Raw genomic sequence first — 21,361 nt, 5'->3', positions numbered from 1 at the left:
TGATTTAAATCATAATGAATAATTCTGAATATTTAAAAAATATTGACTGTGAACACATTGTTCTCAATTGTTTTTAAACATGTTGGAAAGATTTCATGATGAATTAAAAACACATTTGCAATCTCTAAACAATGACTATTTTATTAAAATTGCTCTGTGATTTTTTAAATCCTTATATTTATTGTGGTCAATTTTGGCTGAAATAATATATATATATCTCTTTGATAAATATTTACTTGGTTACACTTGATAATGATAAATATTTACTTGGTTACACTTGATAAAACAGTTTAATGGAGTTCAAAAATCAATAAATTCTTAATTTCTTTCATATCTGAACTCTGAACTGAGATAATATCCCAAATACCACTATTTTTAAGATTTCTATTGACTGATTGAATTATTATTTCCCCTTAGAGAGAATAAGGTTATAATGAATAATCCAATATGTCATTTTGTAAACTAGTGGGACATCATGAAGACTGAATTTTAAAATCTCAATTCTTATATGGTTTTTACTTTAATTAAAAAAAACTGCATAAACTATTTGGAGATAAAATACAATGAATAAATTTCAGGTTTGTTTCAATTTTGATGTAGCTATAAGAACTTCTTTGGGGGCAAACTCAATTTGGAATGAATATCTGTAAATTATAAAGGAGGCATCCATTTTTTTAACCATCGTCTAAAAATGCTTTCAGTATGCTAGATCTGTCTCATAAATGACTGCAGTTAACAGCTCAAACCAATATATCATATTCATAATATAGAAGTGGCTAGTCATTTTTCTGCTGTAGCACATGAGTTGACATACGTACAAAACAAAGGTTACGATTTACATTTTTATAGTGATGATTTCATGTTCATAAATGTAGTATATAGCAAGTAGACATTCAGAGCCTAATCTCTTCTGTCTACAATTCTCCTTTCTTGGATTTTCTTTAGGTCCCACTACAGGTTCACAGAATGTTTTTTATAAGACAAAATATGAAATCAGAAGATGACTTGTCTAAAAAAAAAAAAGACTTCATTACAGGTCTTTTCAGGGCAAATTGTTATTATAACTATATAACTAGCAATTCTATATGAATAGCTCCTGATTCTTTATCATGTATAGAAAATCAGACAAAAAATGATATTATAGTTAAAATGTTTTCTTTCTCATTTCAGAGATTTTACTGTCTTTTCTGTTCTTATATTTAAGAATTTATTGGAATTTCTCTGCCCCATAATCAGATAAATTTACTTTACAGAGCAAAATCTTATAAAGTGGTAAATGGTGTATCGTTTCTCTGGCTCAATGTATGTTATTACTTCCTTTCCACATTCCTCAAACTATAGCCATTTTGGGAGTAAATGATAGTCAAATACTGCTGCAGTATGACAGACATAAAGGCATGGAGAATAGACTATATGGAATAAAGACCAAGATGGACTCTCAAAGATTATTCAAATTGTATCTTTAAGATCATGCCATCAGCTCCCCATCAATCTTTTTAGAACACTTTTTGTTGTTTCCTCCCTTTAGTTGCTTTCTCAAAAATTTTTAGGTATTTTTTCTCAATAGCTCTTTTTTGATGTCAGTTTTATTTTAAAAACACTTATTCATTCCATTAACAAGTGCTATGTATCTACATCTGAGGGGTGTGTGGCAGGGGGGTAGGAGGAGGGGACAGAGAGAGGAAGAGAGAGAGGGAGAGAGATCATTGTAATAAAAGGTAAAGCAAAGAATAAAAACCCTTTGTATTTCTAGGACAAGTACAGTGTCTTTTACTTGAATGATTACATAGATGAATGCACTATTATAAAAATCAATAAATTAATATTTAACCAAGAAGATGTTAAATATGAAGGAGATAAAAATTATTTCTAGAAAAAGTAAGCAAAGAAATGAAGCAGGAAAGAAGTAAGTGAAGCAGAAACACAAAGAAGAATTGTTCAAGAAAGGTGAATGAAATTAACAGGTTATTGACTGAAGAATAAATATGAAACATCTATAGTTTAGGACATAGAGTCAATTTCTACAAATTAATAAGAAAAAGGAATACTTTTAAAAGGAAAGTGGTCGAAATAAATTAAAGAGCAACAAAGCTAATAAGCATATGAAAAGCTGTTCAAAATCTAATAATAAGGAAAATGCATACCCCAGCAATGATATATTATCTTACTCTTATATATTAGTGAACAAATACAAAACCGGACAATTTGGGGAGCTGCCAAAGGTGTTTAAGCTTGGAAAAATTTTGTTGGTACAAATGTTGACTGTGCAAGCATTCTAAGAGCAACTGGTTCCACTTAGTCATAGAAAATGTAAGTCCATTCTGAGTTTCAGTAATGATCTTAAAGAAAATGTCATACAGATCTATAAGAACACAGGTATATGTATATCTGGAGAAGCATTACTGGTACAGCAAATGGTGCACAAATAGTGGGCAACTTGAATGTGTTTATATGGTACAATTGATAAGCAAAAGTGATAGGTGCAAACCATGTTATTCCCTCTAGTGGTTAGTAGTTATGTGTTAGCTGCACACAGAGCACAGGCAATAAAAATGTAGTGTTGATTGAAAAAGGCAGGTGACATAATATACACAACAGTATCATTTATATAAGTAAAAAATGTGTGTGTATGTGTGTGTGTGTATGTATGTATGTATGTGTGTGTGTGTGTGTGTGTGTGTGTATATATATATATATATATATATATATATATATATATCAACAATATCTGTTTTCCAAGAAAATACATGAGCCACATTGAGATGGGTTCCTTTGAAGATAGTGGTGAGAAAGCAAAGTGGGCTTTAGAGACAAAAATAAAGGAAGAGATGGGACAATCTAAAATAGACCAATGATAATACTGTAATGAAGTAAGACATGTAACTAACTCGATCCCCATCTGTGACCTCCAAAAGATAATGAGAGGTACAAAGATAATACAGTCAGTAGTTAAAGAAAATAGAAAGGGTCCAATTACTTAAAATACATGAAGTTATTACATTTAATAAGAATGTGCAACAAAAGTTTTATGTTCCATAAGGGGTATAAAATAATTTCATTCACTCTCCTCTTGGACTGAGTGCTTGGGACTGAGTGCTGAAAGAAGTAAGCTCATGGAAGTATTCAAAGGCATCTTGGGAGTGTGCATACATACAGAAGAGAGAGAGGCCCTGGATCTTTCTAGTAGCATGGATATTTTTCTGTTTTGGAATCAGAAGGAAGAAAAATCAAACCCTTTGATTTAACATTCTTTAGCCGAAGGCCCTGGACAAATAGTTACATTTCTGGGTCTCAGTGTCCACAGATATAAAAATCAAAGTCTATTAATATGTAACTGGTTTCTTTGGAGTAAAAAATAATCTGCTGTGTTTTAGGTATTTAAAAAAGAATGGTTATTAATGAAATCATAAAAATTAAATAGAAATTATTCATAAATGAAGAAGTTTTAAAGAATGTACAGGGTTTACATTTCCAAAGTGAATGTGAAAGACATTGTCATGCTAAAGGTCATAAATGATAATGGCAGAGAACACGAAGGTAAAGATAAAATGAAGTGATAAAAATGACAGTTTGTTATACATTCTTGGCAATTTTGCATTTACTGTCATTACTAATGATGGAAACATAATGGGCCTGAAGTGGAAGCCCACAGTGGAGGATTGAAGAAAGAAAATGAGCCAAACTGAAGGAGGTCCTGAACAACAGACTAACTTGGAGTTCAAATAATATATAATAAGGGACAACTTTAAATTGTGGAAGGTTTAGAAGGAAACCGAGATGTTAAATTGTCATCTTTTCAAAAGCAAATTATGTAAGTACTGTATAGCGCCAATCTCCTGATTTCTTCATCTTCACTTCTCATTGCTCCCTAGGGAAGCCTATCTGCTTGTCATCCCTGTTTTCTTTATTATAGAATTAACCCCTTCCTATTCCATCTTATCTTCCTGATCTAAATTTCCTTCTCTCTTTTTCATTAAAGTACAATGTTCATTCTATTTTCAATTCTCTCCTCACAAACTGGAGAAGGTAGAGACTGAAAACACACATGCCTGAGAGATGGCTGCCATCATCATTAGAACACCTGGATCCCCTGGCCTCTGCTCTGGGCAGATGCTACTCAACTGCAGAAGGAAGGCTGAATCCTAGAGATGCTGTAGGGAAAAAATCAGAGGAGTGGAGAGACAGGGCAGCAAAGAACTGGAAAAGTAAAAGAAGAAAACAGGAACCATACACAGAACTATGGACAATTGAAAGAGAATAAAAAGAATATATTTAACTAATTAATTTTGTGGTAAACTGATGCCACCTGAAGATATAACACTGGGTAAAAGGAAAGATGGTATAGTTAGAAATGCAAGTGACACAGTAATCATATTTTAGGTGAGAAAGGAAGGTCTCAGGAAGCAGGAGTTCTCCACGTGAATACACATAGACACATGCAAAAATTAAGGTTTGGGTGATGGACACAGTAGGCTAAATGGTGATTATAAATTTTTGTGCATGTATCCATATCTCTTTGCTAAAAAACTAAAGTAAACTGGGATACACATGTAATTAAAATCTAAAGAAAAAATAAGAAAATTAAAAAAGAAATATAATAAAACTCTAAATTAATTCAGGTCAAGAGAAAATAAAAAAGGAATGCAATAATAATATTTTAACATATTCTTTAACTATGTTGCAAACTGGCCAGTAAGACACCTTACAACCAGCAGAGAGAGAGAGAAAAAATGGAATAAGCATTAATACTTTGGATGTTCACAAGTTAAAAAAAAATATTTCAGGAGAAAGGTAATCAATAGTTATAAATTAAAGAGAGAATGTATAAGGAACTGATAAAATATGCTAATGAGATATCCAAAAAAGGTGAGATATGTAAGAAATTAAAAAATAAAGGTCATAAATGTAATATTTATGGAAGATCGTTATATTTAATTGGCAAAATGTTAGGTATGAACTTAATGAAAATAAACTCAGTTCAGCAATGCATAAAAACCCAGATAATAAAGAGTTTAATAAATAGTGGAAAGAAAAAAGAGTATATGAAAATTCAAGGGGAAAAACAATGGGGGGGGGGGTCATGGGTGTAAATAATGTGCATCATAAAGCCTACAGTATTTTTATTAATTTTTTTAAATACCAAGATGAGTAAGAATAGGGATTGAATTCAACAGAAAAAAAATAAATTAGCAAAAGAGGGAATCAAGTGAAGAATGGTAGAAGAAAAGAAAGAGGAACAAGAATTAAGAAATTTTGTTTTTATAGCCCAGGATTTCATAGTCATTCATTTATATTGAACTATGAATTTTCTGTTTTTCAAAAAGGGATGATACAAATGAAATACAAAATAAAGAGATTTTTATACACACAAAATTGGTTCAAATAAAAAATAATTTTTACTACCTAGAAACAGGTATTAAAAATACCCACACTCTGTAAATCATGTAAATATTTTAGGTATTTGGTGCATTTTCTTTTAGGAACAGATTGATTATCAACATTTGAAACTAGTCATATAAGAAAAGTTTCATTTAAATTCAAAAGATAAAATAAATGTTTGTTTTTCTCCTAAATTATTGGCAAAGCCAGGTGTGAAATATGGCAATGAGTAATGACATAGTATGTTTAGAATTTCATTCTGACCTGAAATAGAAGAGGTCAATTCCATTAGGGCAGTTATCTTTGCACCTGCTCACTTATATTTGAATGTTGAATTATTCTAGTATTAAGTTTGTTATTCATTTAATATGATACAAAACAACTCCAAATATGCTAATAATTTTATTATCTATATCCAAAAACCAGTTATGGAGATAATTTTCATGTGAAATATGATTATAATTATTTCTAGGTCAATGTTTGATCTATCATTTCCCCATTCTGAACAGAAATGAATTAAATGACTATTATCATCACAACACTTTGCTATTTTTTTCAGCTTCTTATGCTAATTACTGTCTGTAAGAATCTTAGAGAAAAAGAGTAAAATAAATGTCTGCTAAGCATATGCTCTAGGACTTAAAAATTAATAGGAGAAAGCAACCATAAAAATAACAGCAAAACAAATAAAATTTAAAATAAAGGATTAAAATAACTTCATATCCTCTAAAAAATATAATATTCTCCAACTGAATATTTTTCCCAAAACTGATCTGAACATTATATGAAACACAATAAAAAATTTATAACTTGATTTCTGACTTCATGATTCTTATTATTTCATTGGAGGGGTGAAGAATTAGAAAGGAAGATAGATAGGAATATATAACAGACATCTACGTATGTGACCACATTTTTATAAACAATATATTCTAGATTTTGACAGGAGAAATAAATGGAGAAAAAGAATATTTGGGAAAAGCCTTAATTAACAAAGAAAAATTTGAGCTACTAGAGTGAAAATAATATCTAGGATTTCTAGAGAAGAGGAGAGAGAAAAATATAAGTAGAGGAAACAAAATGAATAATAATTTATGATGAATGGGTTCTTAGCAGTCTAATGAAGCCCTTGGACCTCCTCAGAAAGTTTTAAAAAGTGCTGGGTATAGTGGCTCATGCCTATAATCCCAGCAGGTCTGGAAGCTGAGGCAAGAAAACTGCAGTTCCAAGCTAACCTCAGCAATTTAGCAAGGCTGTAAGCTACCTAGTGAGACCCTTTTTCAAAACAAAACAAACAAAAAAAAAAAAAGAAAAAGAAAAAGAAAGAAAGAAAAAAGAGCTGTGGATGTAACACAGTGGTTGATAGTCTTTGTGTCCAAGCCCTGGTACAAAAAAAAAAAAAAGGAAGGAAGGAAGGAAGGAATAAAGAAAAGAACAGTTTTAAAAAGTTAAAAAAAGAGGTGAGAAAAAATTAAATATAAATAGACAAGAAAATAAATATATTGAAATTTAGTTATCAAAATTAAACTAAATACTTTTTATGTAGTTAAAAGGTCCTTATTATTTATTTATTTTGATGATATAAAATTTAAACTTTCCTTGCTAACATACTTTGGTCCCTATTGTCATTCTCTTCTTGGAAAAAGCTGAGAAAATAGTTCCAGAGACAGAATTTTATTAATGCATTTGATAATGAGATTGAACAATGGGTTTAAGTAAACCCATTATTGAATCAGTAAAGATTTTCAAAGGCTGAATGAACATAAGTAATATTTTAAAATGTTATTTCTATTAGAACTTCATTGCTGCTGGTAATAACTTCTGTGGTCTTTTTTGTACATTCACAATTGGAAGAAATACTAATTGTCATCTAGAAATTAAATAAAATGAAAATATAATATTTTACCCAATAAATTCAAGAGCCCCTTCAGTTTTATTCATGGACTTATAAGTATTCATAGATTCTGTCTGATAATTTGGAGAAGACAATGACAGGCCATCATTCCCTAAGGATCTAGGAATCTGATGAGTGTGAGACCCTCACAAGTACAAGTGTTTTATGTTATTCTTGTAATAGAATATAAGGAAGAAAATGTTATAATGGACATTGTTTCTTGAAAAATGAGAAAACTGAGGTTAAAGAAGTTTCATGCACCCTGCCTAGTGTTACATACATAACAATTGCCAATCCCAGGATTAGAACTCAAATATCAGGGTTCTAAAGTCTTTATTTGCTTTACCCCCTCAGAAATAAAGTAAATATTTTGGAGCACCCAAAAATACACATGAAGGAGCTATGGTCAAGAAAGTAATCATTAAAAACAAAATGATCTGATGGTAACAATTCCATGGGCTACAACAGTAAGGATTATTGTAATATTTTCTCTCCAGAGATTTTGTAGTAGACCTAAAATGACCCCTTATACTTAATCATCACCTAAAATGAAGTGAATCCTTTTTATTAATTCTCCAAAGGTGTTTTTTTTTTTCCCAAAATCTATTTTAAAATACATGCAGACAGGGCTGGGGATGTGGCTCAAGCTGTAGCGCGCTCGCCTGGCATGCGTGCGGCCCGGGTTCGATCCTCAGCACCACATACCAACAAAGATGTGTCCGCTGAAAGCTAAAATGAATATTAAAAAAATTCTCTCTCTCTCTCTCTCTAAAAAAAAAAAAATACATGCAGACACAGAAAACACCCACTTACCAACACTTGCACAACTTTCTCCATCCACATCCAGCTTCCACCCTTCATAACATGAACACTTGACTGTGTGTTTGTGCTGCTCGCACACTTGGCTGCACTTCAGATGATTGCTACAATAATCCACAATTTCACATGTTTTATTGTCTTTGTTGAGTTGAAGTCCTTCAGGACAAGAACAGACAATTCCTCTTCCGGGAACAACAGAACAGTGGTTGCTACAGCCTCCATTGTTCAATGAACATTCATCTATAAAAGGAGGGGAACAGATTATAGGTCATATCAATTGTTTTCCTCAGTTAAATACTGATCCTTGAACTCAATGCGGAAAGCCTGGAATTAAAGTCAATATACAGTAAATGACAGTATGAGAAACCTCTTGAAGGTTACAATAAGAATAATGATAGAACATAAACAATGACAAAATTTCATTCTATGTGATATGATTGGGAATGGGAGATTTTATTTCTTGAAAACTTTCGAGTATAGTTTGCTTTAACCCGTAGACATAAAATATGTTTGATATTTCTGTTATAACTGGAAGGATTGTACTTAGCTATTTAACAGCTGAAAAATTCAATTGTAGATGTTTTCCAAAAGATATGCAAAAACACTCATGATACAAATACTTGAATTATCTCCAAGCTTTAAATAAACAAGGACATGCACATATATGCAAACATGCAAATATTTATACATTTTTCTACATGTATCATCTGATTTATAGTGATAATGCAGAATGGATTTCTGTATCCTTTGCTGTCTGCAGATATTTATTTATTTTTTTCATTTTTTAAAGTTGTAGATAGACACAATATTTTTATTTTTTTATGTGGTGCTGAGGATAGAACCCAGTACCTCATATGTGTAAGACAGGTGCTCTACCATTGAGCTACAGCCCCAGCCCTGCAGGTATTTATTTTTAAGTTAGATAGTTAATATATCATGTCTTACAATTGGTTATTATAATGAATTCAATCAGTCCATGAAAATTTAATATTAATACATTAAAGAAAAGGTTCTCCCTGGTATTTTGGCTAACATAATAGAAAAAAAGTACTCTCTGCATTATTAATATCATTCATTTAAAGAGACATTTGCTTGCATAATATATATGTGTGTGTGTGTGTATATATATATATATTTTTTTTTAATATTTTAGACATATTTATTTACCATTCTATTTCTTCACCAAATTTTAGGATCCATGAGGGCCCACAAAATATGTGTTCTTTTCATCAATGTATTCTTAGCAGCTAAAAATATCTAACATTGAGTAAACAAAGAAAAATATTTGATGGATATAAAAATATTGTCTAAAAGTATACAATTGTTCGCAAATTGAACCAGCATTGTCTACTTGGAGAATTTAAAAATGACATGCTTACACCTTTGCATAAAATAGCAGATTACTGTTTTTGTAACCACACTACTACCTACCAGAGAGGATACAGTTAGATACAGAGTAATGAGGTCAAAGGAAGCTTAGTCTTTGTTTTTAAAATGTTTCCGAGTGGTTTTAAAAGCCAGTTTCATTTTGTGTATTTTGAAATGTGCTAAAAATACTGTTTTCTAATAATTTGTAAATTGTGGTGATATTTATTTGTATGTGTGGAATATTTTCTGATTCCTGTAGAAATGTATGCACTATAAAAAGTGAGCAGAAATGTAAGGCTTTCATAAACATTTTTACATCTTTAATGTTTGTATATGGGTCAACACTTATTATTATTTGTCATTATCAAAAATGTTACAGTAATAAGAAAAGAAAATGATTGTATTAACTGTTTTCTTTAAGAATTCAATTCAAGTTCTGCATTATTTTAGGAGGAAAAAGTAGATTCATTCATGGTTCCTTAAAATATGTTTCCTCACCAGTAATCACAATCATTTCAAAACAGCAGTCATTTCAAAGTATTTCCCCCATTTTATTTCAATTGACATTCTCTTTTCAAGAGAATGACTGTAAAGAAATGCCATTGTGCCCAGCAGGAAATAAGATTGTTACAATGTTTTTAGCTTATTTCAACTATCACGGTTTTCTTAGTACTGAAATGTCTTCTTTCTGATGTTATCTGTGTAATTAAGTGATGGATTTTAGGATAAAAAAATTCATATCAAAAGAAACCTGAATATATAAGTTAAGATCAATACATGAACAGCAAATCCCTTGTCAGTTCTTCTTTAAATCAAAACATGTCATTAACCCTACAATTTCTTTACAAAACTTTTATTATCTGACAAGACTCTGTCCTTGATGGTACTCTGGTCAGTTTCATCTCCTCTCCAATAGTTTCAATATTGGTTTATAAAAACTAGAGGCCCTATGGTACAAATGATTTGTATCCACCCACACATAACATACAAAGAGATTTAAACATCAGAATATTGTCTCACAGTTCCCTAAAACGAACACCAATACCTTGCAGTGTCTATAAGAAAAAGCTCATTGATAGAATGAGAATTCCCTATTTCTTCTGGCCAAAATCTGGTGACAGATAAGTTCCTGACCTTTCTCTTAATTATGTTGAAAAACTTGCAATTATAAATACATTCTCTACAATTAACAATAAATGTTGCTGAGGATGTGAGGAAAAAGGAACACTCATACATTGCTGGTGGAACTGCAAATTGGCTCAACCATTATGGAAAGTGGTATGGAGATTCCTCAGAAAACTTAGAATGGAACCACCACTTGACTCAGTTATTCCACTCCTCCATATATACCCAAAGGACTTAAAATTAGCATACAATAGTGATGCAGCCACATCAATATTTATAACAGCTCAATAACAGTAGCTAAGCTATGGAACCAACCTAGGTGCCCTTTAACAGATAGATAGATAAAGAAAATGTGATACATATACACAATGGAATATTACTCAGCTACAAGAAAGAATAACTTTCTAAATTTTCCAGTAAAGGGATAGAGCTGGAGATTATCATGCTAAGTGTAATAAGCCAATCCCAAGAAACCAAAGGCTGTATGTTCTCTCTGATATGAGGATGCTGATACACAATAAAGTAGGGATGGAAGAATCAAAGTTTATTGGATTAGAAAGAGAGAAATTAAGGAAGGAAGGAAGGAAGGAAGGAAGGAAGGAAGGAAGGAAGGAAGGAAGGAAGGGAGGGAATAGGAACGCAATAGAATGAATTGGACTTAACTTTCCTAGGTTCATATATGAATACGCAACCAGTGAAACTCCATATCATGTACAACAACAAAAATGAGCTCCTAATTAGAATAAGTTACACTCCATATATGTGAAGTAAGCCAAGATATGTTCTACTTTTTTCGTGGGTCAGAGAAGACCAAATTAAATCAACCAATCAATCAATCAATCCATTCTCCACCTCCTTGAGACATGACTCTTTTACCACCCAGAACTTTCTTCTTAAGGAGAAGAGTATTCTTTTTGAAATGCAAACATTCAAGGTGATAAGTTACTCTCTTTGCTCTGTGGATACTTTGAGTTGCTGCCACTGCTGCCTGTCATAAAGGTAGTATATGAAACAATGTAAGGAGTTTGTTTGCCTCCAGATAAGCAGTAGTTAACAACCTCAGACAAGTGAAATGTTAATATCACTTAGTTTTTTTACTTTATATACTCCAGCATTTTGAAGTTTCAAGTTTTTTTGGTTTTGGTTTCAATGAAGTTGAGTTTTATTCACAGGAAACTCTTTTTCCTATTGCCATAGTTATTATTAATGAATACAATCTATTTTTACTACTTTACTATGTCCAACTTTGTTCATATTTGACATATCCTTATAATAAGCATAAATAGCTCCATTTTTTAATGATTCTACTCTCTTCTCATTTATATTGTATGTGCATATCTATATTAAATTCATTTAAAATTCCCCTAACAAAATACAATTGTCCACTAGGATTAAGACATTTATACTCTTAATATATATATATATATATATATATATATATATATATATATATATATATATATATATATATATACACACACACACACACACATATACTAATTACAAACAGAGAAGGCAATTCAATGGTTCCATTAGTGTTTGCTTTTAGTTCCACTGCTCTAGTTCTCTAGTGTGTTCACCACCTTAATGGGGCAAGAAAAGTGACCTGTGTAGTTCAGTATGCTTTTATTCTGCAATCAGGACAAAACTGTCTTTTTATCCTCTCTGGTATTTCCATAACCAACTTCCTTCTACCTTCCACTCTATGTAATCCTTTGAAATATTTGAGCAAAGTTCATTAGCCAAATAATTGAGTGACTAGAAAAGCAAGCAATGATTTTCAATTCTGAAGTAGACAAATGAATTCAGAAGGAACTTCCTTTCTCTTTTACAATTCAGAAAGTGGAGGATAGGAAAACCAGAATGTGTTCTCTTATCACTCTCTTTATTTTTGATAATCTGTATTTTCTCTCTTTTACTTAGTCCATTTAACTTGAGGGATGAAGAAAAGGTGGAAAAGCACTAATATTCTTCAATATCTATAGTGCTTCAGACATCATTACCATGGTTACCTAATAGGTATTATTGCCTATATTGTAATTATTAGGAAATTAATTAAAATAACTGAAGAATAGAATTTTAGCCTGGCAAAGTCTAGACTCTTTCCATAACTACAAACTTTTGCTTTTACGAGTATTGATAGTTTCCTTCTGACAGAATTGTACTTACTTCCTGCAGGCCTTTCATCAACTTGATCAGTTAAGAGAAAAGGTGTGAAGGGAAGGAAGTGAAAAGAGACAAATAAATCCTGCCATCTTTTATTTGTAAATATTTTATTGTTTAATTAATTTTAGTTGTAAGGTCTTTTCTTTTCCTTTTTTTTGTTTTGATTTTTTTGTCTGAATCTTTGTTTTTTACATTTTAGCCTCACTGAAAGCAGATGATTTCATTTATTGTTTCAAGATCAGTTTATAGAATTACAAGTCTTTTGAAGAAAAGGATGTTTTACTGCATACATTTAGAAGATAGTAACAGTCCTCTCCTCTCACTCATATGTTTTAATACTCAATTAAGACTAAAATATGATAACTTAAGGTTTAAAAGCAGCTGTCTTTCCTAATTTTACTCAGTCAGCCTCATTATTTCTAAAGCTATTTTCTCAAAACCTCCAGTCATCTCATTATTGTTTTTATCATACTGTAAACTCATCTTTGTTCTTCTGTTGATGGAAAATTCACTATTATCTACAAAACATGCTTAAAAAAATCTCCTTGATAAATCTCTGATCTCTCCACAGAAGAGAAAACGTGATTTTCCTTTATGTGCACTGCTTGGCATAAGGTAGATGGCTAGGCAAAGTGACTTCAAAACTCATTGAAAACATTCTTTAACTAGATAAGCATACTAAAGAAAGCTATTGTAAGAGAACTAAAAACTTGAGAGAAAATTATAGTGTATTGGAGAAGATTTACATGTTTCTTTAGCCAGTCTCTTTCTTTTCCTAAAAAATTACTTCTATCATAATGATGAGAAGGCATATCAAAATCCATAGACTGGTAGTAATCAATACCCCATAGATCAATAATAAAAAGGTTCCCCTGTTCTGAGCATCTTACTGACAATAATAATCAATTCAGTTGCAGGTAAAGCATGGGGCATTTGGAGATATAAATGATATGTACAATGCTATAACTGTTGAAGGAACCAGATACAATCTAGTTTTTATTTCTGTTTCAAGAAGTTTCTGATTATAAATATTTCAATTTAAAATGATTTAAGTTTCTGATGTGCTATGTTTTATAGTGCCTAAAAATGAAGTAAAGTTCAATGCTAAAAGTCACATTTGAAGGGAATGAATGTTAAGGAATGAATGATACTCTAATAAGTAACAGCAAATGGACTAACTGGTTCTAATTCCAGAGTTAAGCAAATGCAATTAAATATGCAATACCGCACAGATCGCCTTCATCAGAACCATCAGGACAGTCTTTTTTCCCATTGCAGAGTTTTTCTGGCTGCAGGCACACTGAAGTATCATTAGCACAAGGGTACTTGGGCGGTCCGCACATAAAACTGTCACAGTCTTCTTCATCTGATTGATCTTCACAATCAATATCTCCATCACATACCCATGCTTTGTTAATGCATCTCCCTTAAGAGAACAGACACAACATGCATTTAATTTTTGTAATTAGGTCACTGTAATAATGAGTGGCCATTATTGTTTTTAGTCAAAGGCAGAATGACTTACCATTAGCAGGAAATCTTTTGTCAAAAGTCTAATAATTTGTTTTCATGATAGAATTTGAATACTTCTAGCCCTGATTGATAAAATGCTCTTAAAGTTTAAGATGTGATATTTTCTTGCAGTTCCTTCTCAGCAAAAGAAACATTCTGTGAGGTGAATAGAGAGTCTACATCTTGGGAGCACACCTTTACCCCTCACACATCAGATAGAACAGTAATCACTAGGGTATATAAAGAACTCAAAAAGCTAAACAGCAAAATACAAATAACCCAATCAATAAATGGGCCAAGGACCTGAAGAGACACTTCTCAGATGATGTTATACAATCAGTCAACAAATACGTGAAAAAATGTTCATCAACACTAGCAATTAGAGAAATGCAAATCAAAACTACTCTTAAGATTTCACCTCATTTCAGTCAGAATGGCAGCTATTATGTATACAAACAACAATAAGTGTTAGCGAGGATGTGGGGAAAAAAGTACACTCATATACTGCTGGTGAGCATGCAAATTGGTGCAGCCAATATGGAAAGCAGTATGGCGATTTCTTGGAAAAAAACAAATGTCAAATGTTTTCTTTGATATAAGGAGGCTGATTCATATTGAGATAAGGAGAGGAAGCATGGGAGGAATAGATGAACTCTAGATAGGGCAGAGGGGTGGAAGGGGATGGGAGGGGGCATGGAGTAATTAATGATGGCAGAATGTGATGATCATTATTATCCAAAGTACAGGTATGAAGACACGAATTGGTGTGACTAACTATATATACAACCAGAGATATGAAAAATTGTGCTTTATATATGTAATGAGACTTGTAATGCATTCTGCTATCATATATAAATAAAAAAAAAGATGTGATATTTTCTTTAGTTTAAAGTTATTTTCATGTGATACTAAATAAAATTTCTGTGGCTAATTAAAATTCATTACAATACTTTCAGAGGTAAAATGTAAAGATACATAATGATATATTTGTATATTAGTGACTTTCTTTCTTTTTTGGGGGGCGGGTACTGGGGATTGAACGCAGGGCCACTTAACCAGGGAACCACATCTTCAGCTCCTTTTTTACTTTTATTTTGAGACAGGATCTTTCTAAGGTACTGAGGGCCTCGCTAAGTTGTTGAGGCTGGCTTTGAACTTATGTTCCTTCTGCCTCAGCCTCCCTAACTGGTGGTATTATAGGTATGCGTCCAGCCATTAGTGCATTTCATAACCCCAAATTCAGGTACATATTATAGGTGCCTATCAGAAGCCTAGTGTAGGTAAATATTTTAGCAGAATTTACTGTAATTACATTCATAACCTCAATACCTGAACTCCTTACACTAGACATATATGCATATGCTTTCAGAAATATAGTATCATATATTATTAAACAATTTAGTATCTAATGTGTAATATCTAAACTTGTCTAAATGTATTTTTCTTTACTGATTTAAAAAAATAAAATGGTCATTGTTTTCTAGCATATTTCAAAAATACCTGTGTGAACACAAAAAACAATACTTGTTGTCTAAGTAAATATTTTTTACACTGCAAGTTATTCTTCCTTTCCACATTGTTTTATTTTACTCCTAATTATATTTTCTGGATTATACATTATTAAGGTATTTTAAAAAGTACCTAAAGATAAATACTAGTTATTTTCTCACCATATACAAACGTCATAAAATAAGGAGTATAAATGAAAGAAAAATGGAAAGTATTATAATTTCCAAAAGTCAGTATGTAGTTATATGACTTCTTAAACTTTAAGAATTACTAAATTTTGACATAATTAACACATTGGTGCAAAAGTATTTTATTTATAAAAATTTATTACTAATTCCTATACTATTATAAGTCAAATATAAAACACATGGTCAGTTTCATAGTTGATAAAAATATATTTGATGATATTCAACATTAATTATAGGTAAAATACTGTTAAAATAAGAGTGACAGATACTTCACTAATAGATTTGAGATAAATGGAGAAACATATACTTTTACCTTAACATCATTAATAAAACAAATAATGTAATATTATTTTGTTAAGGAAATACTAATTCAGGTAATTTTATAATAGTAAGAATGAGGTAAAATATTAGAAAAAATATCAATAAATGTGATATTATAATCATAAAATCTATTAAAATGAAATAAAACCTATAAGAAACTAAAAATTCAAAAAATTGCTAATTTCAAACATTATATAAAAATTAATAGATCACATATCAACAAGTGTACATAATAGAACAAATACCAATTAAAATTGTACCATGAAATAAAGTACTTGGGATTAGACTGCATATATCTGTTACACTTATATGAAAAAATACAAAAATTCTAAATGACACTCAAAAAATTTAATAAAATTCATGTTTGGTCTTCGAGAGGGAGATTTATTAAGGTAAAGGCATTCATCTTTCTACAAAAATACAATTCTTCTAAAAGAGCAAAAATATGCTTGCCATCAAGTTTATTAGGTTATACTAAGTTTAAGAAAATATTACTGCAAAATTTATTAGGACATTTCAAAAAATAAAATGAAAGAGGAATATTGATGAGAAGGAACTATATATATATATATATATATATATATATATATATATATATATACACCAAATATTTAGAAGCAGTTTAAAGTCATAGAAATTAAAATATTTTTACAAAAAATACCAATAAACAGATAAAGAATCAAATAACAGAGAAATCAGAAAAAGACACATTTATCTATATACATTTTAATACAGAAAGATTACTCAAATAGTTGAAAAAACTTAATTGCAAAATTAATGGTTAATTATCTATGATCACTATTTAGAGGATAAAAAAAAATAAAAAAAACAGCTGGGCCTGGTGGCACACACCTGTAATTCCAGAAGGATTTCTGTGACACAGAAGGCTGAGTCACAAGTTCCAAGCCAGCCTCAGCAACTTAGTGAGGCCCTAAGAAACTTAGAGAGACCTTTTCTCAAAAATAAAATATAAACAGGATTGGAGATGTTGCTCAGTGGGTAAGTGGTCCTGGGTCCAATCCCCTGTATAAATAAAAACAAATAAAACAACAACAGAAAAAAAACAAAAAACTAAAACTGAATCTCTATTTGACTCCTTATTCTATAATAAATTCTAGATGGATCAAAAGGTAAACATTTAAAAATAATTATAATAAAACTACAAACTTTCTAGGAAAAAAAAGGATATTTAAAAAGCTTGAAATGGTCATTATGGAAACCTAGAAACTGTGAAAGACATTGATTGGTAAACTTAAATTCATATATTTTCATTCTACATTACAACAACAAAATCTACATGCAAAGACAGTAAGCAATGAATAAGTCAGAAAAAAATCACTGCACTTTTTAAAAGTAAATTATTTCTAAGAAAAAAATTCTAAATTTTATATGGAAGCACTAAAGATCCCAAATAAACAAAACAATCAGACAAAAAAAGAAAAAAGCTGTAGGCATCAGAACACCTGATTTCAAGACACACTACAGAGCCATAGTAACAAAAAAGAATAGTTAATGTTTAGATTAGGTGTTTCCCAAAAGACCAGGTTTGAGACAATGCAAAAACATTTAGAGGTCAAAGGACTGAGATAGGAGAGACTTAACTCCCAAACTGCATTGATCCCAAGATGGGGATTAACTGGGTGGTAACTGTAGGCAGTTAGGGTGGCTGGAGATGGGTCCCTAAGAGCATTCCTTTGGCCTTTAGCTTTCTCTCTGCTTCCTTATACCATGTTGTCAGCTGCTTTACTTTGCCATATATTTCTGCCATGATGTTCTGCCTCAACTTGTTCCTCCAAAAGTGGAGCCAGCTGTCTATGGATTGAGAACTCAGAAACCATGAGCCCCCAAATAAACTTCTCCTTAAAATTGTTCTTATCTGGTCTTTTAGTCACAGGAGTGAAAAAACTTACTGGAAACAGGGTGGTACTGGCATGGAAACAAAATCAAAGACTAGTAGAAGAGAGTAGAGACCCTAAAAATATGCCCACATAGCTACTTATTTTTTATACTGATGAAGGAACATCCTCTTCAATATGAACTGCTAGAATAACTGAGGATACACGTGCAGAAGTTTGAAAATTGACCCCTATCACTTTTTTTCTTTCTCCATTTTTTTTGTGTGTGTATGTGTGTGTGTGTTTGGGTGGGTGGTCCTAGAGACTGAAATTAGGGGTGTTTTACCACTGAGCTCATTCTTCAGCCCTTTTTACTTTTGAGATAGGGATTTGCAAACTTGCTGAAGCTCTCCCTAAATTGATGAGGTTGGCCTAGGATTTGGGATCCTCCTGCCTCAGTCTCCCAAACTGCTGGGGTGACAGGCATGTGCCACCATGCCCAGCTACCCTTATCTCTTGCCCAGCATAAAATCATCTCAAAATGGATCAAATATAAGATCTGACACTCTGAAACTACTAGAAGAAAACATAGGGAAAACACACCAAGAAATTGGCTTAGGAAATGATATTTTGGAAATGAGCCCCAAATATCTTTTATTTATAGAAAATAAGTATTTATTTGTATAAAAAATTCTTTTATATATAGAAAATAAAAGCAAAAATTAACATATGAGATTACATCAAATGGGAATTCTTCTACACATCAACAGAGTAAAGAGACAATCTACAGAATGGGAGAAAAATATTTCCCAACTATTCATCTGACAAAGCATTAATATTCAGAATACATAGAATTAAATAAATTTAACAAAAACAGGGAACCAATTTACAATATGGACAAAAACAATCTGGAGAATTCTCAAAAGAAGAAATACAAATGACTGAAAAATACATGACAACAAAAATACATGAAAAAATATCATTAGCCCTCAGGGAAATGCATATTGAGACTACAGTGGAATTTCATTTCACCTTAGAATGGTTATTATCAAAAAGGAAAACAAATCCTGGTAAGGATATGAAGAAAAAGGAACTTTCAGACACAGGGGGGGCATAAATCAGATAAACACTATGGAGAACAGTAGGGAAGCCCCTTAGAAATCTAAAAATAGACCTGCTATATGATCCAACTAGCCCACTTCTGAGGTTATATCCAAAGAAAACAAAATCAGTATACCAAAGAGATACCTGCATATACATATTTATCATGGCACTGTTCACAACAGCTATGATGAGGACTCAACCTAGGTTCCCAACAATGGATGAATCTATAAAGTGTGATGCATGTACACACACACACACATACACACACACAAACACACACACTCACACACAAGTATTAGCAATAGAGAAGAATTAAGTCCTGTCATTTGTAACAAAATAGATGGCACTAGAAGATACTATGTTAAGTGAAATAAGTCAGACAGAAAAACAAGTAGTACCACATGCTTTTTTCAATTGTGTATGTTAAAAAAAAAAAGCTGAATGTAGAATAGTGATTAGTAAGGGTTTTGAGGAATGTAAATAAAGTGATTCCATACGCCTGTGTAGATATATTGCACTGGACATAATAATGTGAACAATTAATTCATGAATCAAAAATAAAGAAGAAAATGGCTTGTTTTCTTAAAATACAAAGAGTTTTTTCACCTCATTAAGACAAAAATCACTAATTCAAGATTTATGACAAAATAATGATGGCTTACAACATAAGACATTCAAAAGCTCTTCTAATTAAAAGAGTAAACTAAAATGACAAATTGACATTATTTCTTCTCTGGTAAATAAATTAAGACCAAAACATTGTATAATAAAATAGATTGCTTTGACAAGGGAGTAAAAAAACAATCCCAATGTCAAGGGGCTACAAATTCACATAACCTCTCTTTGGGGCAATGTTAAAGAATTCAGCAAATAAAAGGTACATCAATTCTCCACCCCATAAATTCTCCTTTTAGAAAAGCTTTTCATTAATATACTTATATAAATGCACAAAGATACACACACAATGCTATATATTGCTATTTTGTATATATTAAAGACTGATAATAATTTAGGTCATCATTGAAAGACTGGTGACATGAATTGCAGTGCATCCACACAGTGAAATTACATGCTTGAGTAGAATAGAAAGAGATAGATTGCACAAGTTAATTTTTAAAAAAAAATCTCCAAAGTATATTAATATTAAAGACATAGAACTGAGTATATGTAGGCTTTCTTATATGTTAGAAGGCATTTACCTATTTATCAGTATATATGACTTTATTCTCATAAATATATAAATAAAACAGGATAGCCACATGAGTATCCACAAGGGATTGTTTCTAGGGAACCCCATGAACTCTAAAATTTGCAGATGTTCAACTTATCTATAATAAATAGCATAGTGTATTATTTGCATATAACATATATGCATTTTCCCATATGCTTTAAATTACATCTAGAAGACTAATTCAACATACATGGTATGTAAATAATTATTATATGTATTGTTTAGGCTATAATGCTCAGTACAGATGCTATATTTTTATTTTTTTTTAAAGAGAGAGAGAGAGAGAGAGAATTTTTTTTTAATATTTATTTTTTAGTTTTTGGCAGACACAACATCTTTGTTTGTATGTGGTGCTGAGGATCCAACCCAGGCCACACGCATGCCAGATGAGCGTGCTAGCGCTTGAGCCACATCCCCAGCCCAGATGATGCTATATTTTTAAAATAAGATTTTAAATCAGTGATTGGTTTAATCTGCTGACTGTGAAACCCACACATACAGAGGGCTGACTGTACACTAATAAGCTTATCTATACGTGAAATTTTTTGCAAGGTTATACAAAAAATAGGTTAAAAAGGATTACTTTTTGGAGAGGAAACCTAGAGTAAGAAGGAGATGGACTTTCCATTGAATATTTGTAGTGCTGCTGTATTTTCCTTTTGTCATGTATGTGCATAACTTTTCCAAAATATCGTGGCTTACTTTTAAAAATGAGGAGGATGAAATGCGCATATGTTTGTCATATAATGATAGATTCAATGCATCTATTACAAAGTTGTACATTGAGGATACTCTATGCCTTATACTTTGCCTTAGGAAACATAAAAAATGTCCTCAGACCTGCTTCTGTCACCAAAGAGGTTATAATCTAATTAGAAAAAAAAAGATCAATACACAGCATATAATTGCA

At 31.4% G+C, this 21,361-nt stretch overlaps 1 protein-coding gene across 1 annotated transcript in view; it reads right to left on the bottom strand.

The window, feature by feature from the left end:
- The window catches only part of Lrp1b (LDL receptor related protein 1B), a 1,514,976-nt gene that overhangs the window by 652,223 nt on the left and 841,392 nt on the right, over positions 1-21,361 (bottom strand). The window contains exons 22-23 of the mRNA XM_071619306.1: positions 13,977-14,177; positions 8,087-8,332 (exon numbers count right to left, since the gene is read on the bottom strand). Coding sequence (XP_071475407.1) covers positions 8,087-8,332; positions 13,977-14,177 — 447 coding nt within the window. The remainder of the gene's footprint in view (positions 1-8,086; positions 8,333-13,976; positions 14,178-21,361) is intronic.

This window comes from Marmota flaviventris, chromosome 11, assembly GCF_047511675.1.
Source record: "Marmota flaviventris isolate mMarFla1 chromosome 11, mMarFla1.hap1, whole genome shotgun sequence".
Classification (NCBI taxonomy): domain Eukaryota; kingdom Metazoa; phylum Chordata; class Mammalia; order Rodentia; family Sciuridae; genus Marmota; species Marmota flaviventris.
This window is presented reverse-complemented; position numbering and strand designations above follow the sequence as displayed.